The following is an 18,357-nucleotide window of genomic DNA, read 5'->3' on the forward strand; positions in this document are numbered from 1 at the left end:
CCTGTTGTTGTTGTTGTTCCTTATTAGGCATGCCTTTTAACTCTCAGCTCCACTAATTAATCAGCTAAACCTACAAGTTAATCTAACAATTTAAAGTTTCTGCCTTATAAAATGATTTCCCTCTTCAAATGTAAAAGCATTATCTGGAGGTCAAGTACCTATTGATCAGAGAGTCTCACAGCTTAATGCTGGTGATAACTGAGTTAGTAATATAACATCAGGTATAGTACTGATGTGAGAGGAGGAGCAGAGAAGGGGCTGAAGTTTAACAGACTGATGGGTTCTTTCCTTCTCTAGTTCTAAAGCCATTTTAAAAAATGTGCCTCCCTGGAATTCAGCACTTCAAATCTAGCGCCTCTTCAATCATGTCTGCATCTCATACTGCCTGAAGTGATAGTGCAATTTGATCCTCTTTTACATGTCATCTTTCTCTTGCTTAAGGTATTAGTCCAGTTCAGATTGTCTTTAGTGGTTCTTTTTTGTGTGTAGTGGGTAAATACTTTTATCAGCTCTGCTACATGAATGGTCAGACAGTCAGACTAACTTAAATATGCCACAGGAGGGCAATAAATGAATGAGAAGCAAATAGGGCCTGCTACTTCCTCCTAATTCTTAATGTGCTTTTACATGAGGAAAGTATCATTTAGGGCTGTAACCCAATTTAAATAGGTCTTTGTTGATTAATCAAATTCACTTTAATGGATCAAATCTGCATACATTGTAATAGGACTTAAGCAATAGTTTTAAATGAGGGAAAGGCATACTTCCTTCAGGTGCAGGCACCCTTCCTGGGTGACAGGAAGTGAAAAGGAAGTGAGAAAGTACAAGCCACAAGTCATTGTTATAAGTATTTGCATTAAAAAATATTTGACTTTTTTTTTTTAAAAAAAAAAAGTGCCCATTTTACCAGTTATATACGTTTCTAGTTGGTAAATATTTTTAATTGATTTGTCTTTTGGATAGATTTAAATTTCTTCCCCGGTCATAGATGCCTTTTTAGAGGCTCAAGCATTTATTTGACTTGGGGAAGTAGTAGGTTTGGACTTTGAGACCTAAGTTGTGTAGCCTGAAGTTACTTGAACCATTTCAGGGTGTCTTTCTGTAGCCATTTCAAGGAGCCATTTCTTTTGGAGTCTCTCAGTGTGTAATGCTGTCACATGCAAGAGTTAATTTGTTGTGATTCCTTTTTATATGTTATAAAAGCTAGAGACATGGGTGCTTCTGAGGAATAATTGCTTGTATAGAGCTAGTGTGGTGTAGTGGTTAAAGTGTTGGACTGGTACTCTGGAGGTCTGGGTTTTAGTTCCCACTCAACCATGAAGCTCCCTGGGTGACTTTGGGCCAGACACAGCCTAATCTACATCACAGGGTTGTTGTGAGGGTTAAAATGGAGAAGAGGAGGAGGACCATGTAAACTGCCTTGAATTCCTTGCAAGAAGAATTAAAAAGTGGGATATAAACACAATAATAAATAAAATAAATGTATTTTGAAATATTAGGGTGGGGACTGGGACTGGGCCCTATATAAAAATACGACTGAATCTGTGATTTCACTACTGAAATGTCAAAGGGACAATCAGAGCTCCTAACTGATCATCCCCAAGTGTGTATGCCAAACACACAGTTTTAAAGATCTGTGTTCAAATATATGAAAAACTTACATTTAAACATCTTTAAGAATAACCGTATTAGATGTCTAGTTTCTTGTATAAAGTGTTTGGATACTTTCAGGCAAGAAAGTAGTAGGTATGTAGTAGTAGGTGCTCTGAAAGTCTATTCTTGAGAGGCAAAAACTCTCTCCTCTCTCCAGCTTCTAGATTGTGATATTGGGGGATCTGTTGTTAGCATCTGGAAGGCTGATGATGAATAAGCCTGGAAGATGCACTTCTAAAATGCATTGCATTACATTGAATCAAATCAAATCAATGGGAATCTCAATCATCCATTCATGTACATCACTAATTAGATGACGAGGCATTCGGGTATTTCAAAATGAAAGGATATACGGTCCAACTCTCATTTTGTTTTAGTAGGGGGTGACCAATCCCCTGATGGCACGTCCATCAGTTTTCGGTCAGGTCATAAATATGTGCGCTGCATGACTCCTCTTGATGGTATTGATCTGAACTCTGGAATGTAATCATTAAGAGCTCTCCACCTGTCCCCCAATAGATGGAAAATTGGGAAGGTCTGTATGGTTAATTGCGGTGGGTTCCTTATGCCACATGGGCCATAGGGTCCTCCCTTACCACATAAAACGGTCACAGCCAAGCCAGGTGGCATATGGTTTGCCTGCCCGCAACAAACTAGCTGGGCTTGGGATATTCGGTCAGTTGTCATATTTCGTGCCACTCATCTCAGGGTTAGCGATGACGTGACACCCATTTTCACCCTTGCGAGGTACTATTGGCAGTTTTAGGGAAACATATGAAATGCTCTCTGTGTGTTAGCAGGCATAGTCTGCATTTTGGGTGGGTGTGACATAATCCTCACTCAGCCAAATCCAGAGACTTGTTGCCCGGCGGGGCCACGGGGAGGTGGAGGATTTATACTATAGCTGTCACCCCAGTAACTAAGAGAGTCATAGTTACTCCCACCATTTACCTGTGCTTCATCGAATTTCTTCAATGACAAAGGGGGAGTTGTTGTTTTGAGCAGAAAGAAGATGCTGTTCTCCTGCCCATAATCAGTAAGAATTCTGGTTGAGTAAAAGTAACAAGACTCAGCTTCCGATGATGTGAAGTCAAGACACTGATCTTCAAATAAATATAGTATTTAGAATTCAACTACTTCCATGGGACTGAGCATGTATGAAGACTTGACCTATAGTGATTTATATAACTTGCCCATCAAATTGGGTTTCAGGACTGATCCTTACAGGATGTGCAAAAATCGCTTTGAGCTCCCCCTGAACCAAAGGCAGCACAACCAAATAAAAAATGCATCTGTACTATCAGTGGAAGTCTCTAAGTCAAAATTGGAATTGTTTAGTGAGGCTGGCGTGGCAGCACCAAGCTTCCCTTGTAGCTGTGAGCAGCTCAGGGCAAGCTCCACTAATTAATCAGAATAAATCAAGCCAGTGGTAGAACAATGGATTTATTTATTTTTTATCAAAAAGAGAATAATAATAATTCAGGCCTCTGTAGAACACCCCCTCCCACACCCTCTTCTGACCTGGAAGTCCTGCCTGCAAATCTGCTCATGTTCAGAGGCACTCACTTCATGTTCCTTCACATATTCCTGTGCATAGAATAGGGCTATTAGTTGTCTTTCTGGCAGAAAGGAAGACTTGAGCACTTAGAACCCTGTACTGGCCCCTGGGGGTAGAATTATCCATTCCAAATTAGGGGTGGGGGGAGAGAATGCTATGATTAGTAGAAACAGCCACTGGATTGCAGTGAACTGGAATAAATGGCTAAATTTAGTTATCCCTTCAGGGATAACTAAAAATCCTGTCTGGAGTCCACATTATTATGCCACTGTCTAATATTGGACTAATATTGCTGGGCTGCCTGCTGCTAGCCTTTTCAAGCAATAATAATAATAATAATAATAATAATAATAATAATAATAATAATGGGTTGTATCAAGAGATCTATCTTGAAAAGGCTGCTAAGAACAACTAGCCCTTGAGTTTCTTCTCCCTCTACAGGTGTAGAATTAGCACAGCACAGAAAGATTTTTGTTATGAATGGAAACTGTGATTATCTTGTATATATTTAAATGTTACATAGAACTGACACAGACTATATATGTTGCATTTCAAAATCAGGGCTACTTTGTTTCACTTTTTTTCAGTATGAATGTTGGAAAAATTTATATTTTGTATCTTGGGTGTCTTTTTCATCATGCATATCTGCCCTTCTTTCCGTGCAGCCAAACAAAGGCATTACTGACACCATTTCAACAATAAAACTATAGTATTTGACATAGTAACATGATAGCCTGCTCTTCTCTTTTACTGTATATGTTTTAGTTTTCCAGTTTGGCACCCTTTTGGGGTCCCTGGTGGAGGGCTTAGATGTCTACTTCACATTTTCCTGGAGTTGCTGATCTTTCACTTTGTCCTCCACATAGTTTTGTGTTCTGCTGGGTATTCTTTTTTTCCATTGGTTATTATGGTTTCACTAGCACTTTATGGCTTTCCACCTGCTAGCAGATGACAGCTGTAGTCCTCTTGCTACAGCTTTCAGTCCCATTGGGGTTTTCTTTACAAGAAAACTGCATCTAGCTGCGAAAAGGACCTTGAGAAATCCTATCAACTGACATAATATTAACTGCATGCTTGCATGTAGTGTTAGCTGAGGCAAACTATTTTAAACTAAATATATAATATTTTAACTATTTTTCAATTAGTCCAAAATATTGCAGCCAGGCTGGTCACTGGTACACCTAGGGGTGACCACATTAAACCAGTTTTAAAATTTCTTCACTGGTTGCTGATTAGTTTCCGGGCGAAGTACAAAGTGTTGGTTATTACCTTTAAAGCCCTACATGGTTTGAGTCCAGGCTACCTGCGGGATCGCCTTCTCCCATACAATCCGCCCCGCACACTCAGGTCCTCTGGGAAGAATCCACTTCAGCTACCAAAAACTAGATTAACAACTGTTACCCAGAGGACCTTCTCTTCCTCTGCTCCTAGACTGTGGAATGGCCTGCCGGAGGAGATTCGTCAACTTGACAGTCTTTTAGAATTTAAAAAAGCAATAAAGACTGATCTATTCCGGCAGGCCTATCCAGTGGAATTTTAGAATGTTTTCAGGATGTTTTAATCATGTATGGTATGTTTTAATTCGTTTTAATGTGTATCTTATCTCATGTTTTTATACTGTTTGTTTTACACTTTGAATTGTTTTAGTTTTTGTGAACCGCCCAGGGAGCTTCGGCTATTGGGCGGTATAAAAATGCAATTAATAATGATAATAATAATAATAATAATAATTTAACTGCACAAGAAACAGGGCAAATTTGTTTTTGGACTCTCTATGCAGAGTTGAAACCTTAAGCTGAGAACCTGTCTTAAATGCCAGTGAAAGTGGGAAAGCAGGGTATAAACATATAAACAAAAATTGGCAATCTGTTCAAAGATACTTTCTTCCAACACAAGTAATTTCAATACTAATATGGGAGTTGGGGTAACACCTACCAGGAAAGAGTGTTTAGCTTTCAGGTAGCTGTGAGGCCTATGACCTCTCATTGTAGAAATTAAGTACCCATTCATTTAAATAAAATGTTTTAAATGGCTGCCCTTCACCCAACACTGGATCCAATAAGCATGAAGTTTTTCAGCAGACTGGGGTGCTTCCAGATGGACAGCTCCTAGCGCTACCAATCAAAAGGCATTGTGCAGCTATTTCATCTTTCCCTTCTAAACATCTTTATCTGAGGTAAGAAAAGGGATGGAAGAAATGATGAAAAAACACAGGAAGGTTACAAATGAAAGATGTCATTGAGTGGATCCCTAATAAAACAACATGTTTGAGGCAGGGAAATTGCACAATAAAAACTTCGTCTAGAAGCAGATGGATAGTATCCAGTTATACCTAGATGGGCTGTAATCAGCTATTGATTAAACTGATTTATTATTAGGTTTTTAAAAAATAATAATCCACATTTCAGACCAATAAATGCATGCTTTCAAGTCCAAAACTTTAGTCATATGGGATAAATACTTGAGGCACTTAGACCCAACCCCCTTCAACTTCCCAGGGCGGTAACAATCAGGGCCAAATCTGGGAACTGCCTCCCCAACTTTATCATGTCCCCTGAAAGGCCACAAGAAAAGCAGTGGATAGGGAAGTGAAAGTAGGTCAGTGGCAGAGTGCATGCTGTGATGCTTTATGTTTGATTTTCTGTTACAAAAGTTTGTGGTTCTTAATACAACCCTATTAATAGAGCTGTTAGAACCACAGCCGGTGGAACCTACGAATGTGCCAATGCATTGTACCTCTCACCTCTTCCTTCCATAAGTTCTCTTCCCCCACCTACTGTACCTAATTTTGCCATAGCAGGTGAGGGAATAAATAGGTGGGAAAACTGAAGGAGCTAGCAGGGACTCCATGGCAGTGTGAGGGGGCAAGCTGTTAAGCCCCTTATCTCCCGAAATCTTTCAAACATGACTGAAGGCAGTGTGGTTTAGGATCAGTAGCCTGAGTCATAAATCCAGAACAATTAAATTTAGCACTCCAGTAAAAGTATCCAGTCACAAGGTTTGGTTTGGGTAACACTGCTACCTGAGGGCATGTTCATAATTTACTTTCTTAACTGGAGATCATATCTTTGGAAGAAAAATGTGTCCAACATCGTTTTGAAGTGTGGCATGAATTAGCTGATGAACACAATCGATGAGTTCATGTGACTTACCCTAACCCTATCAGAAGTCTCACTCTATTTTTAAAACCATATGAGGCAGCCTTCACTACCCTGGTGACCTCCAGATGTTTTGGATTACAGCTTTCAGCAATTCTGGCCATAGGCCATGCTGACTCAGGCAGATGGGAGTTGAAGTCCAAAACTTCTGGAAGACAACAGGTTGAAGAAAGCTGGCCGAAAAAGCTGTATTCAAAACCTGTTTGACAGAACTGAGTTCAAGGGCCTGATGTTGGACTGCTCTTTGCATCCTAGCTGAATAAGAGGTTTTTCAAAGTTTAAGTGCTTTTTCTTCTAAAAGAGGCAATGAAAACCCACTGATCTCTGCATTGAGAACTGTATGTTCTACTAAAACATGTAAATAAGTACCTGTCATTGAACATAAAAACGATAGCTGGGGAGGGGGGAGGAGGAGGAGAGATTTGAAACGCACCACCTTTCCTCCTGGGTAATGTATTATATGTCTGAGGAGGGTTTTTTGGGGGGGGGATTATTGTGCTGAATCTATTCTCTGAAGTAATGAATACACACATACACACACACACACACACATGCAATTAGAGTCCAACTTTTGTCCCTCTCATTCCAGCTGACAATTAGCCACTTTGTACTGTGGCTGACATGGGGTTCTTTGTGTGTAAATTTAAGTTTGTACGTTCTCACAGCATTAAAAAGTTCCAGTAAAAAGTTTAATATCTCCCCACAACTTATTACAGGGCAATCCTGTACATGTCTACACAGCAGTAAGTCCCATTGTGTTCAAATCTGAACCTGATTGAGTTCAATGGGATTTACTCCCAGGTAAATGGATAGAAGCGGGCAGTCTCCATCTCTCTTTTATGGAGCTCTCAGGGTGCCACAAAATTGTCTTCTTGAAGCTTTCTAGCAGCATCTCAGAACTTCGATGTCCCCTCCGCTCCCTGCAGCTGCGTCTTAGGCATCTGTCTCCTAGTAGCAATGTCTTCGTAGAGTGGGAAAGCCGGAGGTCCCAAGAAACAAACGGACTTTGTTTCTTTACTTTTCTTTCTTTACTTTAGTGCCTCGTTATTACTGCCACAGATTTCCAATAAATCGAGACCTTTTAACCGCCCCCCCCCGCCCCGTAAATTCTTGGATTTGAGCGGAAGTTATATTATTTGAAAATAATAGCGGCCACGTTCCGAAGTAAACAAAGGGAAATCCAGGCAAGTGTTTCCTTCCGAATTCTGCGTTCCCCATCTTCGAATGCTACCCTGGTAATAATTTCAACACCAAGCACTCCGAACAACAACAACAACTTTGCTTTATTATGTATGTTCTCTATTTTCTTAACTTTATTTCGAATTAAAATAGAATTTCATGGGAAAACAGCAGCAACAAAGCTTCAACAGGAAGTTCATCCAGAGGGCTTTCAGGTAGGATATCTTTGCAAATCCCTCGCACAGTTTCGGCGTTGTCTCTTGGGGGCGTAGAAACTGGGCGGGGAGGGAGAGGCTTGTTAAATTCTCCATTTCTTTCCATACAGCGCTCCCGCCCATCTTGAGAGTCTAAATTAGTCAACGGGGGGAACCGAAGTAGATTCGCCTTCCCTCTCTTTGCCGGGGGGGACAGTCATTGCACTTGTATGTGGAGTCAAGCCCAGGCTCGGATCAAGGTATTAGTGAGCTCACCGACGGCGAAAGCGTTTGTGTGCAAAACCGGGTGGGGGGTGGAGGCGGTTAAGGGGTGTGTTGTTCTGAAGAAGTCGGAGCGCGCATGCTCGCCCGCTCGTGTGACGTGAGCCGACTGGCTAAGCAGGGAAAGATCAAAGCGCGAGTGAGAAGAACCCGAGGGACAGGCGAGCCGAGCTCGTGGGGAGCCAGGCGTGGAGAGCCACACTGTGCAGGAGCCGGCCAGGTGCAGGGGGAAGTTCCCGGAAGACCGCAAGGGAGGGAGAAATCTCGCTACCTGCCCAAGTCTCCCCGCGAAGTTGCCTTTGTCTCCCCGCCTCCCGTCTCTTCCTCCTCCTCCTCCTTCGGAGCGAGCTGCCGTCGGTGCGAAGACTCAGGCACGACTGGCTGAGCGCACATGGGGAGGCAACCCAGGCGCCTCAGCCTGGCGCACGCATGACTGAGCACAAGCGGGAGACGAGAATCGCCCGCCAAGAATCCCCGGCAGGTCATGGCAGGGCAGGGATGTTGCTGCGGCTGCCATGAGGCGGAAACTCCGGCGTGGATGTAGGCGATAGAAGTGTGACCGAGCCGAGGTAGAAAGAAGCTCCCCCTGGCTGGAGCCTGCGCCCGCGGGAGGAGCAGGCGGCGGCGGCGACGACGACGCAGGGGGAGGCTGAGAGCCGCCTGAGCAGCTGTCAGTCGCCTCGCCATGGATTGCAGCCGCCTCAGGACTCTTATTAATAGATACGTAAGTAGTCCCCGGCCCCCTTGGCGGCTCGGCTTGGCGCTGCCTGCCTTCACCATTGCGCCCTGCCCAGCGCGCCAAAGCCAATCTGGATGCCTCGCTTGTTCTGAACGTGAAAGCACCTCCCCATGTCATGTAGGCTTGGGAACTGCCCCCCCGCTTACCGCGAACATCGGAGCTCCTAGATGCCCCCTTCATCCCAGGGCAGGCATAGCAGTTCTATCCCATCCCAAGGGGGCAGAGCCCAGCGCTTCCCCTTATCTGCCTGTGCAATCTTGATCCGGGGAGATAAACTCTCCCTCACCTTTGCAGATTCCCGAGAGATAAAGAGCAAGGGTTAAAGTCTGACTCTCCTATGATGCTTCTCATTTCTGTTCCTAGAGGTTGTATCTGATCTACAGTTGAAAGCTCCATTAATCTGAGTGCCATTTACTTCTAAATAGGTTGAAGAACTCAGCTCCACTCCTTGTTCTTAACACATTTACTTAGAAGTCTTGGGCACAGCCTAATGCTGGGCATGGAAGTGGGACACTTCCAGTGTGGTTTTACCCTCCAGTAAATGAGCTTTAGATCATAGTTATCCTATGTGTATATCAGTTCCACGGAGTTCAGTGTGGCTTACTACCATGTAAGGTAGTAATTCGACTATTATTTTTTAGTAAACCTGCCTAGCAGTAAGCAGCATTTCTTGCCAAGGCAGGACTTCCTCTTGTGACTTCTCTTGTCATTTGGAGGATTAAAAAAATGGAATAAGTAGTGGATCCATTTCTGCTTGGCAAGGCACAGCATTGACATTCCATTTCAACCTATGATTCCCACACTGTAGTTTTTACTTGGGGAAATTAAGAGACTAGCAATTCTTAAAATTAATTTCTATGCGTTGCCTGCCAGTGCTTTCTTAAATAACTTTAAATTAAATTAAGAAAATCGTGTCAACAGTCGTTGCTGAAGAACAGCAACAGATGATAAGCATGTGGATAATTTGTACACGATTCCTAAATGGATTGCAAGGATCTATGTCCCAATGACTTCAGTGGAGTTTACTTCCAGTAAAGTGCATTTAGAATGATTAAACTAATGGAAGTTCATTCCAATTAAATATATTTTGATTGGGGTGTAAGGATTTATCCCTAGGCACACATGCTGGCAAATTAGTTCCATTGAAATCCATCCCTGAGTATCCTAGAATTGGGGTGCCAGTTTGCACTTGGCTAGGCATACCATGCCTTTCGAGAGAGAACCTCTTCATATAGTAATGTATAGGGGGGGAAACCACTGAACAGATTGACAGATATGCACATTTTATGATGCTTGTGTATTTAATAAGACTCTGGAGTCTGTCTGTTTAGATACTGTTTACAAGCTCCCCTTCTTTCTGAAGCTTTCCAGTAAGTGATCAGTCATGAGTTTGATAGTCTCATGCTTTGCGCTGAGGTCAGAACAAAAAGCCCTTGAGGCATATTATACATTATTGTCTCCAGCAGGCAGCTATTGCTTACTTGTCTGTGTTTTCCGGAGCACCCTGATACAATGAGTGTTTTCTTAGAGAGTGGAAAAATCCCATGCAAAATAGTATTTGGTGTTTGACTTGCAAATAATGAATAATAATAATAGGGGAGGTCAACATAAGCAATGACTAGTAAATCAGATTTTATTTATAATTTTGAGAAATGTCCTGAGCATATTGTCCTGAGCATATGTTCTGAGCATATGTCCTGAGCATATTTTGAGAAATGTCCTGAGCTTCCTTTTAGGATTTAGTCTTTAACATAAGCAGGGGTATGTGCACTACATGCTAAAAAAATAATAATGAAATTCTGTGGCAAGAAAAAACTACGTTTGTGACCTGTGTACAAGCTATGGAAATAATAAAATTTTGCATCTATTCCCATATTTTGGATAATCAATTACTATGATCGTTGTTACTGTTTTGGATAATTTTATTCCGTTTTTGCTAGTCATGGGGAGAGGCAAGAAAGTATGTGGGGCACAGAAGTGCCACCCCTAACCATGGTGGAAACCTTATTCAGGTACTCTCTCATCATAAGGGCCAGATTAAATTAATCTAAACTTAATTTAAGAGAGAGAGAGAGAGAGAGAGAAAGAGAGAGAGAGAGAGAGAGATTAAATTCTTGGGAAGCTGATTTATGCACCTCCTCACAGATACTTCTCACGTAGAACTACAGACAGACAGTCCTGAATATAAGTTAACTTACCGTTCAATTCACAGACTAGTTGAGCTAAAATTCTCAGATTGAATCTGGTGTACATCCCTGTCCTAAATATTTTTAACTGGCATGTGGAGCTACAATGCTTTCAGACTTAAGCATGTTTATTCGGAGGTACATCCAATTGTTTACTTCTTCCCAAATAAGTCAACATGCAATTGTAATGCTTGTTATGTGGTATTATGCCAAAGTAGCAGTTTGGACAGTTCAACCTGAGTACTCCTTTGCTGGTGCAGAAAGTCTTGGGCTGGGGCTATTGGCTTCCGTTAATGTCAAGCGACATAAATGCAGAGAGGTTCGGTTTAACCGGTTTATGGGTTATAGGTTTATGGGTTATAATCTGAAATGGCTGTGCCGCCAAAAGGTGGGGGTGACTTAAGTCCCATCCTTCTTGCTAAGTCACTGTCACTGCACCTTCCTATGACTTAATTCACCCAAGTGTTCTGAATCTGCTCCGCTGCAGTTCTGCCAACTGAAGGATCTATCGCTTGTTGTATCCAAATGGAACCACTGTATTAAGAAGCAGTGTATCTGACTATAAGGCAGAACAGAGCTGAGACATCTCAGCTCCAAACATAATTAACCCACAAAATGCTCCTTTTGTTTAAAGAAAAAGTTAAATGACAAGCTATATTCAGGTTTTTGTAAACGTTACCATCTTTTTCTGCATTTTTGGCAGCAAATTCAAATATGAGGTTATCAGAGGATCCCATTCTATTGAGAGACCAAATAATGCACATTATTGACCGTATTTTTTTAATAATATACTTTTAATAAAGAATAATTTAGAGAATGTTTTCTTTCTTCTTCCCATTTTGAAATGGATGCAATTAGATAAAGCCAAAAAGCTATAGTAATATTTGAGGAAGTTTCAACCAATTGTCATTGGCATGCTTTCTGAGACAGGATGTATTTGGGGGGTGGGAATGTGTCAGGTTTGAGTGTACCTTCATTGCTGCTGCTTAAAGTGTCTTTACCTTCCTTTTGTCACCTCTACTTTCAAGTGTCATGAAGACACTCTGCTATCTGCCAATGGCAGTATGGGAAATGTAGTGTTTACAAAATAGGGCAGACCCAATGCAAAAGTAACTCTGCCACACTGTCAGGACTATTTAGGAAGATCTATCTTAGGCTAGCTCCCACTTCAGTGACTTCAGTCTGATGAGTAGGCCTCAGTGGCTTGTCTTCAGCCATTCTAAAGCTAAACTTGCAGGCAGAAGGAGCTGCCAAGAAGAACCCATTCAGGAACAAAGTCAATCAGAAGCAATTGATGCCAGCCCAGAACTTATTTTGGAATGATCTCCATCAAGCAATTTATCTGACTTGGCCACTTGACTCCTCTAGCAAAGGCATAAAACAGTGGGGAGAGGACCAATTACTATTTTTGTTGATGAGGTGTGAGAGTAGCTAATTCCCAGTGCTAAAACATTCAGTCTAATTGGTGATGCGCCAGTCCCCAACTACAATTTGTCTTTCTAAGATGTGTTCAAGTTAGTTAATTCATGGCAAAAGGACATTATCATTCCATAGCAGAGTTTGCTTTGTAATTCACCTCTCTTCACTCAGGTTTATGGGTCTCAAGTTGGTGGGATTCTAGAGGAAAAAGTTAGCAACAATGTGGCAATACCTATCTATCAATGTTAATGTTGCCCCTTCCATGTGTGAAGAACCGCCCTGAGTGAGACTTGGAGCAGTTGCCCCACTCCAAAAAGGTACGGCCTATCCAGAAAAGATTTGGGATACAAATTATACACTTAAGTCATTTAATTTCCAGGAAGATTTGCATACTGTTCAGCCCCATCATATATTTTAAATTAAACAAGCTGCCTAGAAGAGCTAACAAATAGAAACATTTCTTCTAAAAAGGCTTGTGAACAGATAAGGTATATATTTATGTCTGACGTCTAGCATAATAGACACTTAGACAGCATTCCAAACAGAAACAAATGGCATGTTTTACTGAGCTGATAAATTATTTATACAGTACCATCGGTGTACGTGGCACTGTATAGAGTTACATAGGAAAAAGCAGATGGGTCCTTGCCTCATAGATCTTACAGTCTAAAATAGACTTTGGGAAAGAAACAGAAGGAAGAAAGGGAGAGATGAAGGTGGGTAAATGTACATCTACAGATGTACAATCTACATTTGTAGATACAAAAGTAGTCACATTTGTATCCCATCTTTTGTCTATGTTGCTCAGGGCAGAATACATAGCTTTTCCCATTTTATCCTAGCAACCATCCTGTAAAGTAGATTATGTAGAGAGACAGTGACTAGCCCAAAGTCATCTAGTGAATGTCATGGCTGAAGTGAGATTTGAACTAAGTTTCCCTAGCACAAGTATAGCATTTTAGCCCAGACTTCCTTTGGTGCCATTCAGATGTTTTAAATTACATTTCTCAGCATTCCTGACCAGCCCTGGTGCAAGGTCTTCTGCTGCCTGAGGTGGAAGCAAACATGCACTGCTGCTGCTTCCTGCTGAAGCCTCACCATATTATGTATTCCCCATCCCCTTCTCTTTACCATCCCCTTCTCTTTACCACATTATGTATCCCCCATCCCCTTTCTTTTACCATGTCAGGTGTCCCACTGCCCCACACTCTTTCTCCCATCACACACACCCGTCTCCTAAGCATCACCACATTGGCTTTCCGGCTGGTGTAGCTCCCATGAGAGCCCACCCACTTTCCAGTTCTTGCTGAGAGGATTCCCAGCATGAGCCAGAGGGTGATTAACTAAAAGCAAATCTCAGAGGATTTCAGAGAAAAACAGAGGATGGGTAGGTGCTACAGAGAGCCCCTTCAGCTGCTGTCTGTTTGTGGCATTTGTCCCAGTGGGACTAGCAGGCTCTCTGAAGCATCTGCTAGTGTCTCTGAGTGGATGGCTGCTCAAGAGACCTCTGCCAGCCCTGCTTTCTTGCTGCATCAAATGCTATGGTGAGAGTGACTGGCAAGGCTGTCTAGAGGACCCCACCTGGAGATGGTGGCAGTGGGTCCCCTAGTCGGGAGAGCAGTGCAATTCACTGCACCTCTCACCCCACTACCTATGCTTGGCATGATGCTAGTGTGAAAGAGTTTCTCTAAACTTATAGATGCTGGCTCCTTCTTGTGTTTTTAATAAATCAGATATGCAGGGTCGAATACTTCGAATACTTTATGGATTCACAGGAACAGAGGGGAGACAATTAACTTACTTGCTAGAAATAGTAGAACATGTGGCCTGTTCACAGACAAAGTGGGGATAGCAATAACATTGCGTGAACTGTAAGATGGTGGTTCTTAGTTCATGTACATGAAGCAAAAAATACAGGTTCCTGCCCCCACTCCCCAATGACTGAGCAATATAAAGGTTGATAATTGGGAGAGCAAATGTAGCAGTAGCTACTTATATTTTGCTGTGGTTAGGATGAAATGAGATACTATCAGTGGAAACAGACTTCCACAGATCCATGGAGGTGATATTGGATCAGTTGTGTGGCAAATGTAACAGGGAAAATGGTTACTAGGTAGCCCATCTTTAAACATTAAATTTTCTTCAGTAATAATTTGGTTGTAAATTTATTTTCTTGCTTTTTATTGTTTGCAGTTGGCTTGGGGGGGAAACAGATCTGTTAATATAGAATAGAGGAAACAAATGGAGGAAGAGGTTACAGGTCTGGTGAGAAAAGTGTTGGCTATGTTTATAAATTAAAATATGTTCAATTAAATATGTAATTTAAAAATACAGTGTTTCAGGCATTAGCCACAGCAAAACAGTAATTAATATAAGATTGACATGCATAACACCAGACAATCTCGGTTTAATTAAGTACTTTTACTACTACTGTTTTGTAGCAAGTACAGGTGAATTTCAAGAAGGGTAATTGCTAGTTTAAGAATTGAATAACAAGCAATGATAGTAACAATTGGGTATACAGTTGGGGTAGCAATATTTTCTAGCTTTGGCAGAAGATTCAATTTGTACTTGTATTTTACATACATACAAGTTATACACGCAGAAATATGTATAACAACCTTCATATAGTTCCTCGTCCCCCAACTCTAAAAGCATCCTCGAGGTGATTATGTGAAGCAGCATGGATGTATTTTTCTGCTTCTCCACTGCCCTCTCACGTTGCTTCCCCCTACCAAGGAAAATTATTCTTCTTTCTATCAGTGCTTTTGTGTGGGGAGGGAAGAGCTGTTGGTGATTTCTTATATGCATCTGCATGTAATGTGTAGTTTAGCCCTTTAATCAAGAGCAGTCATAAGAGAAGGTAAAACCACTAGCCAAAAGTGTTGTATCAATAGATAAAAGTTGGCAAAGGTTGACAGTTATACTAGAACATGATCCATCCAGTTGAGTGGCCCAGCGTGTACAATTAGGGCTTTTCTGTTGCCAGTTATGGAACTTAGAAGTTCTTTAGAGGAGATCTTAATTGTTCATGGAAAAATCTACGTATCTGCATTCTTTGCCTTTCTGGTAATAACCAAGGTGTCTACAATTTTTGCTTTCTGAATCAGTTTGACTACTGCAGACTGTGAGAAGTTGGTTATTACCTTGGCCACCATTGGTTATTTAGTCAGCCACAGGGTCACAAGGCAAGAGCAGTCAAAGTGGTGGCTGCCACTCTAGTCCAGCTGGCAGGATAGATTTTTACCAGCAGTGGCTGAGGGGATACTAGTTGGGAGGACTGAGGGGAGGGCGGGGGATGAATGAGTCAACTCAGCATGTACTAATAGTCAACTTAACGCTGATCTTAATCCACACCATGGTTGATTATTATCATGTTGTGTGGGGGGTACCCTCAACTAAAAACTTTTCTTTTCCCTAAAGCTTTTAAAACTTGATGTTGTGCAGACTTTATACAGTTAGTTTTACCCTACCCTGTGCCTGCTTACCCTACCCTGTGTCTGTTTGCATTCTCTTCCCCTCCTTATTGTTTTACTATGATTTTATTAGATTGTAAGCCTATGCGGCAGAGTCTTGCTATTTACTGTTTTACTCTGTACAGCACCATGTACACTGATGGTGCTATATAAATAATAATAATAATAATAATAATAATAATAATAATAATAACAACTGTCGCGTTGATTATTACTCCCACCGTTGACTATCATGCTGTCTGAATACAGTAGGCATCATCCACATTTCATTAAAGTCGATGGTAATTCTCAGTTATTTAAAAGTTTGAAAGTTGTTGTTTTGGGGGGGAGGAGAATCTGTTGCTTTAAGCGTGCCAGCCTTTGCTTATTTACACACACACACACACAAACACACGCACTTTTTCAATTGGGATTGCCACTGAATCTGTTTCCTTTTATCCTAATTTATAAAGTGCTTCCTTATTAATGTATTCTTTCTAGGATTTATTTGCTTTCAAAAGCAAAATAATATGCAAAGGCTGTTTTAAAAAAAGTCTTTCACTAGAAATATTGCTTCCAGGTACTTCTTGGAATTGAGAAATTGTTCTTTGCGTTGAGCAACAGTGAAGTACACACTTGTTCCATCTGATCAGTCACTTCTACTTTAGTTTGGTCAACAATAATCCATTGGATTCAATGTTCAGCATGAGAAACCCTGCCCTGGATTCTGTTTGTTTTTCCAAAACTTAAGTGAAAACTTTACCATGAACCTTTCCTTTTTGTTAAGTTCTTTCATGGATACGTTTGAGAGCTTTTGAGGCTGGAAAGATACTTCAGAGTACTCCTTTAGTACTTAAATAAGCAGTATGTGCTTACAGATAAGAACAACAAAAATCTTACCAGTCCACAGTCATCTACCAATGTGTTACAGGTCAATTTGAGAGATGGGTCTGGGAACCTACTTGCCTAGAGCAAAGCATTTAATAATTCCTTCTGCTCAGATGGGTGAGTTACTACCTAGCACCTGGCATTTGGAAAATGTGCAAAATTGGATGGTCTGCTTTGATAATATTAGAATGCAACTAGTAAAATTACCAATTGGGGTTTCTGGGAGGAATTTCTGATGATTAACAGTTGTCAAACTTCTGTACTATACAGTATTTCTGAGTCTGCTGTGAATAACTGTTTTGCATATCACTTTTTCACTGTGCAAAATTCCCCTGTGCTAGGTTATCTACGTCCTGTAATTGGATTATGATCCTACAGCATAGATGTTAGCTTTCTGAGTTTAAAACTATGTTTTGTTTTGCTTTTAAAATTTCAGGTTTTTCTTTGCCAGAGATAACCCTGACTGTACTATATATAGTTTAATCTGTGACTGTACATATTACACTGGATGTGTGGAGCAGCATAAATATGCAGCTGTTTGCTGTTTCAGGCTCTCTGAAAACATGTCCCTTGCAGCATGCAATGATTCCAGGATTAAATGGTCTCTAAACACTTTTGGAGCCAATGGCAATTGCTTGCTCTGTCTGCATAGGGCAGATGGCTCTTCTGTGTTCAATGTGACTGCTCTTGATTCTGGGCAGCAGTAGGCTCTTGGCAAGTTCATGGCTTTTGAAGTGCTCTACTTCTTTTGGTTATACAGGCCCTGTTCAGAAGACACCTTAAACCATGGCTTTAACCACAGTGAATAAGACAAAAAGCCTTATTCACCATGGTTAAAGCCATGGTTCAAGGTGTCTTCTGAACAGGGCCACAGTCTGATATACTTTTGAACTAATGCTGCTTTGTGCCTACTCTTTCCAGTATCACAGGGACCCCATTCAGAAGACACCTTAAACCATGGATTTAACCGTGGTGGTTAAGCCAGAAAGCCAAACTGTGTTCAGAAGACACCTTAAACCACAGTTTAACCATGGTGAATAAAGCAAAAAGCCTTATTCACTGTAGTTAAAGCCATGGTTTAAGGTGTTTTCTGAATGAGCCCTAAGGCAGGGATTTTGGTCTCATGTTAGGCTAGTTCCTGTTGGAAATTAATTAGTAACATCATGTTAAAAATTGGTCACTTGCTTCCCACTTCTAAAAACATTTCCTTGAAAATGAGTATTTTCAGTAGCATTTACTTTGAAGTAAGATTATTTGGATGTGTGTTCGTTCTGGGTGCATTTCTAAAGCACTTTCATATCCTACATTGACCTGAGAACTTCCAGTATTTGTTTGCTGGAACATGTCAAGGTTTCGAAAAGGTAAATTTTTTAGAGGAGTTCTCAAGTGTTCACTTAGTTTTCCACTCAAGCAAAAGTGGGTTGAAAATGCAGCTAAGAGTGGGAAAGATGATAGAGATTGTTATAACACATACAAGCTGAAATGTTTGTAGAGTTGCAACACTGAACTTTTAAAAGTTTAGAATTTATTATAATTTATGGAGTAGTTAAAACCAATTATGAACATGTAGACATGCATTTGCAGTATTGTTGCAAACTGTGGAATTCAGTATCTGTCACAGAACTGGTACCTTTTTATTATGGTTG

At 41.1% G+C, this 18,357-nt stretch overlaps 1 protein-coding gene across 1 annotated transcript in view; it reads left to right on the plus strand.

Moving 5' to 3' along the window:
* Positions 1 to 8,505: 8,505 nt before the first annotated feature.
* ATP11A (ATPase phospholipid transporting 11A) overlaps positions 8,506 to 18,357 on the plus strand; it is a 108,070-nt gene continuing 98,218 nt past the window's right edge. The window contains exon 1 of the mRNA XM_063126166.1: positions 8,506 to 8,748. Within this exon, the coding sequence (XP_062982236.1) occupies positions 8,710 to 8,748 (39 nt within the window). The 5' untranslated portion in view covers positions 8,506 to 8,709. The remainder of the gene's footprint in view (positions 8,749 to 18,357) is intronic.

The sequence above is a fragment of the Elgaria multicarinata genome, chromosome 5 (genome assembly GCF_023053635.1).
Source record: "Elgaria multicarinata webbii isolate HBS135686 ecotype San Diego chromosome 5, rElgMul1.1.pri, whole genome shotgun sequence".
NCBI classification, from domain to species: domain Eukaryota; kingdom Metazoa; phylum Chordata; class Lepidosauria; order Squamata; family Anguidae; genus Elgaria; species Elgaria multicarinata.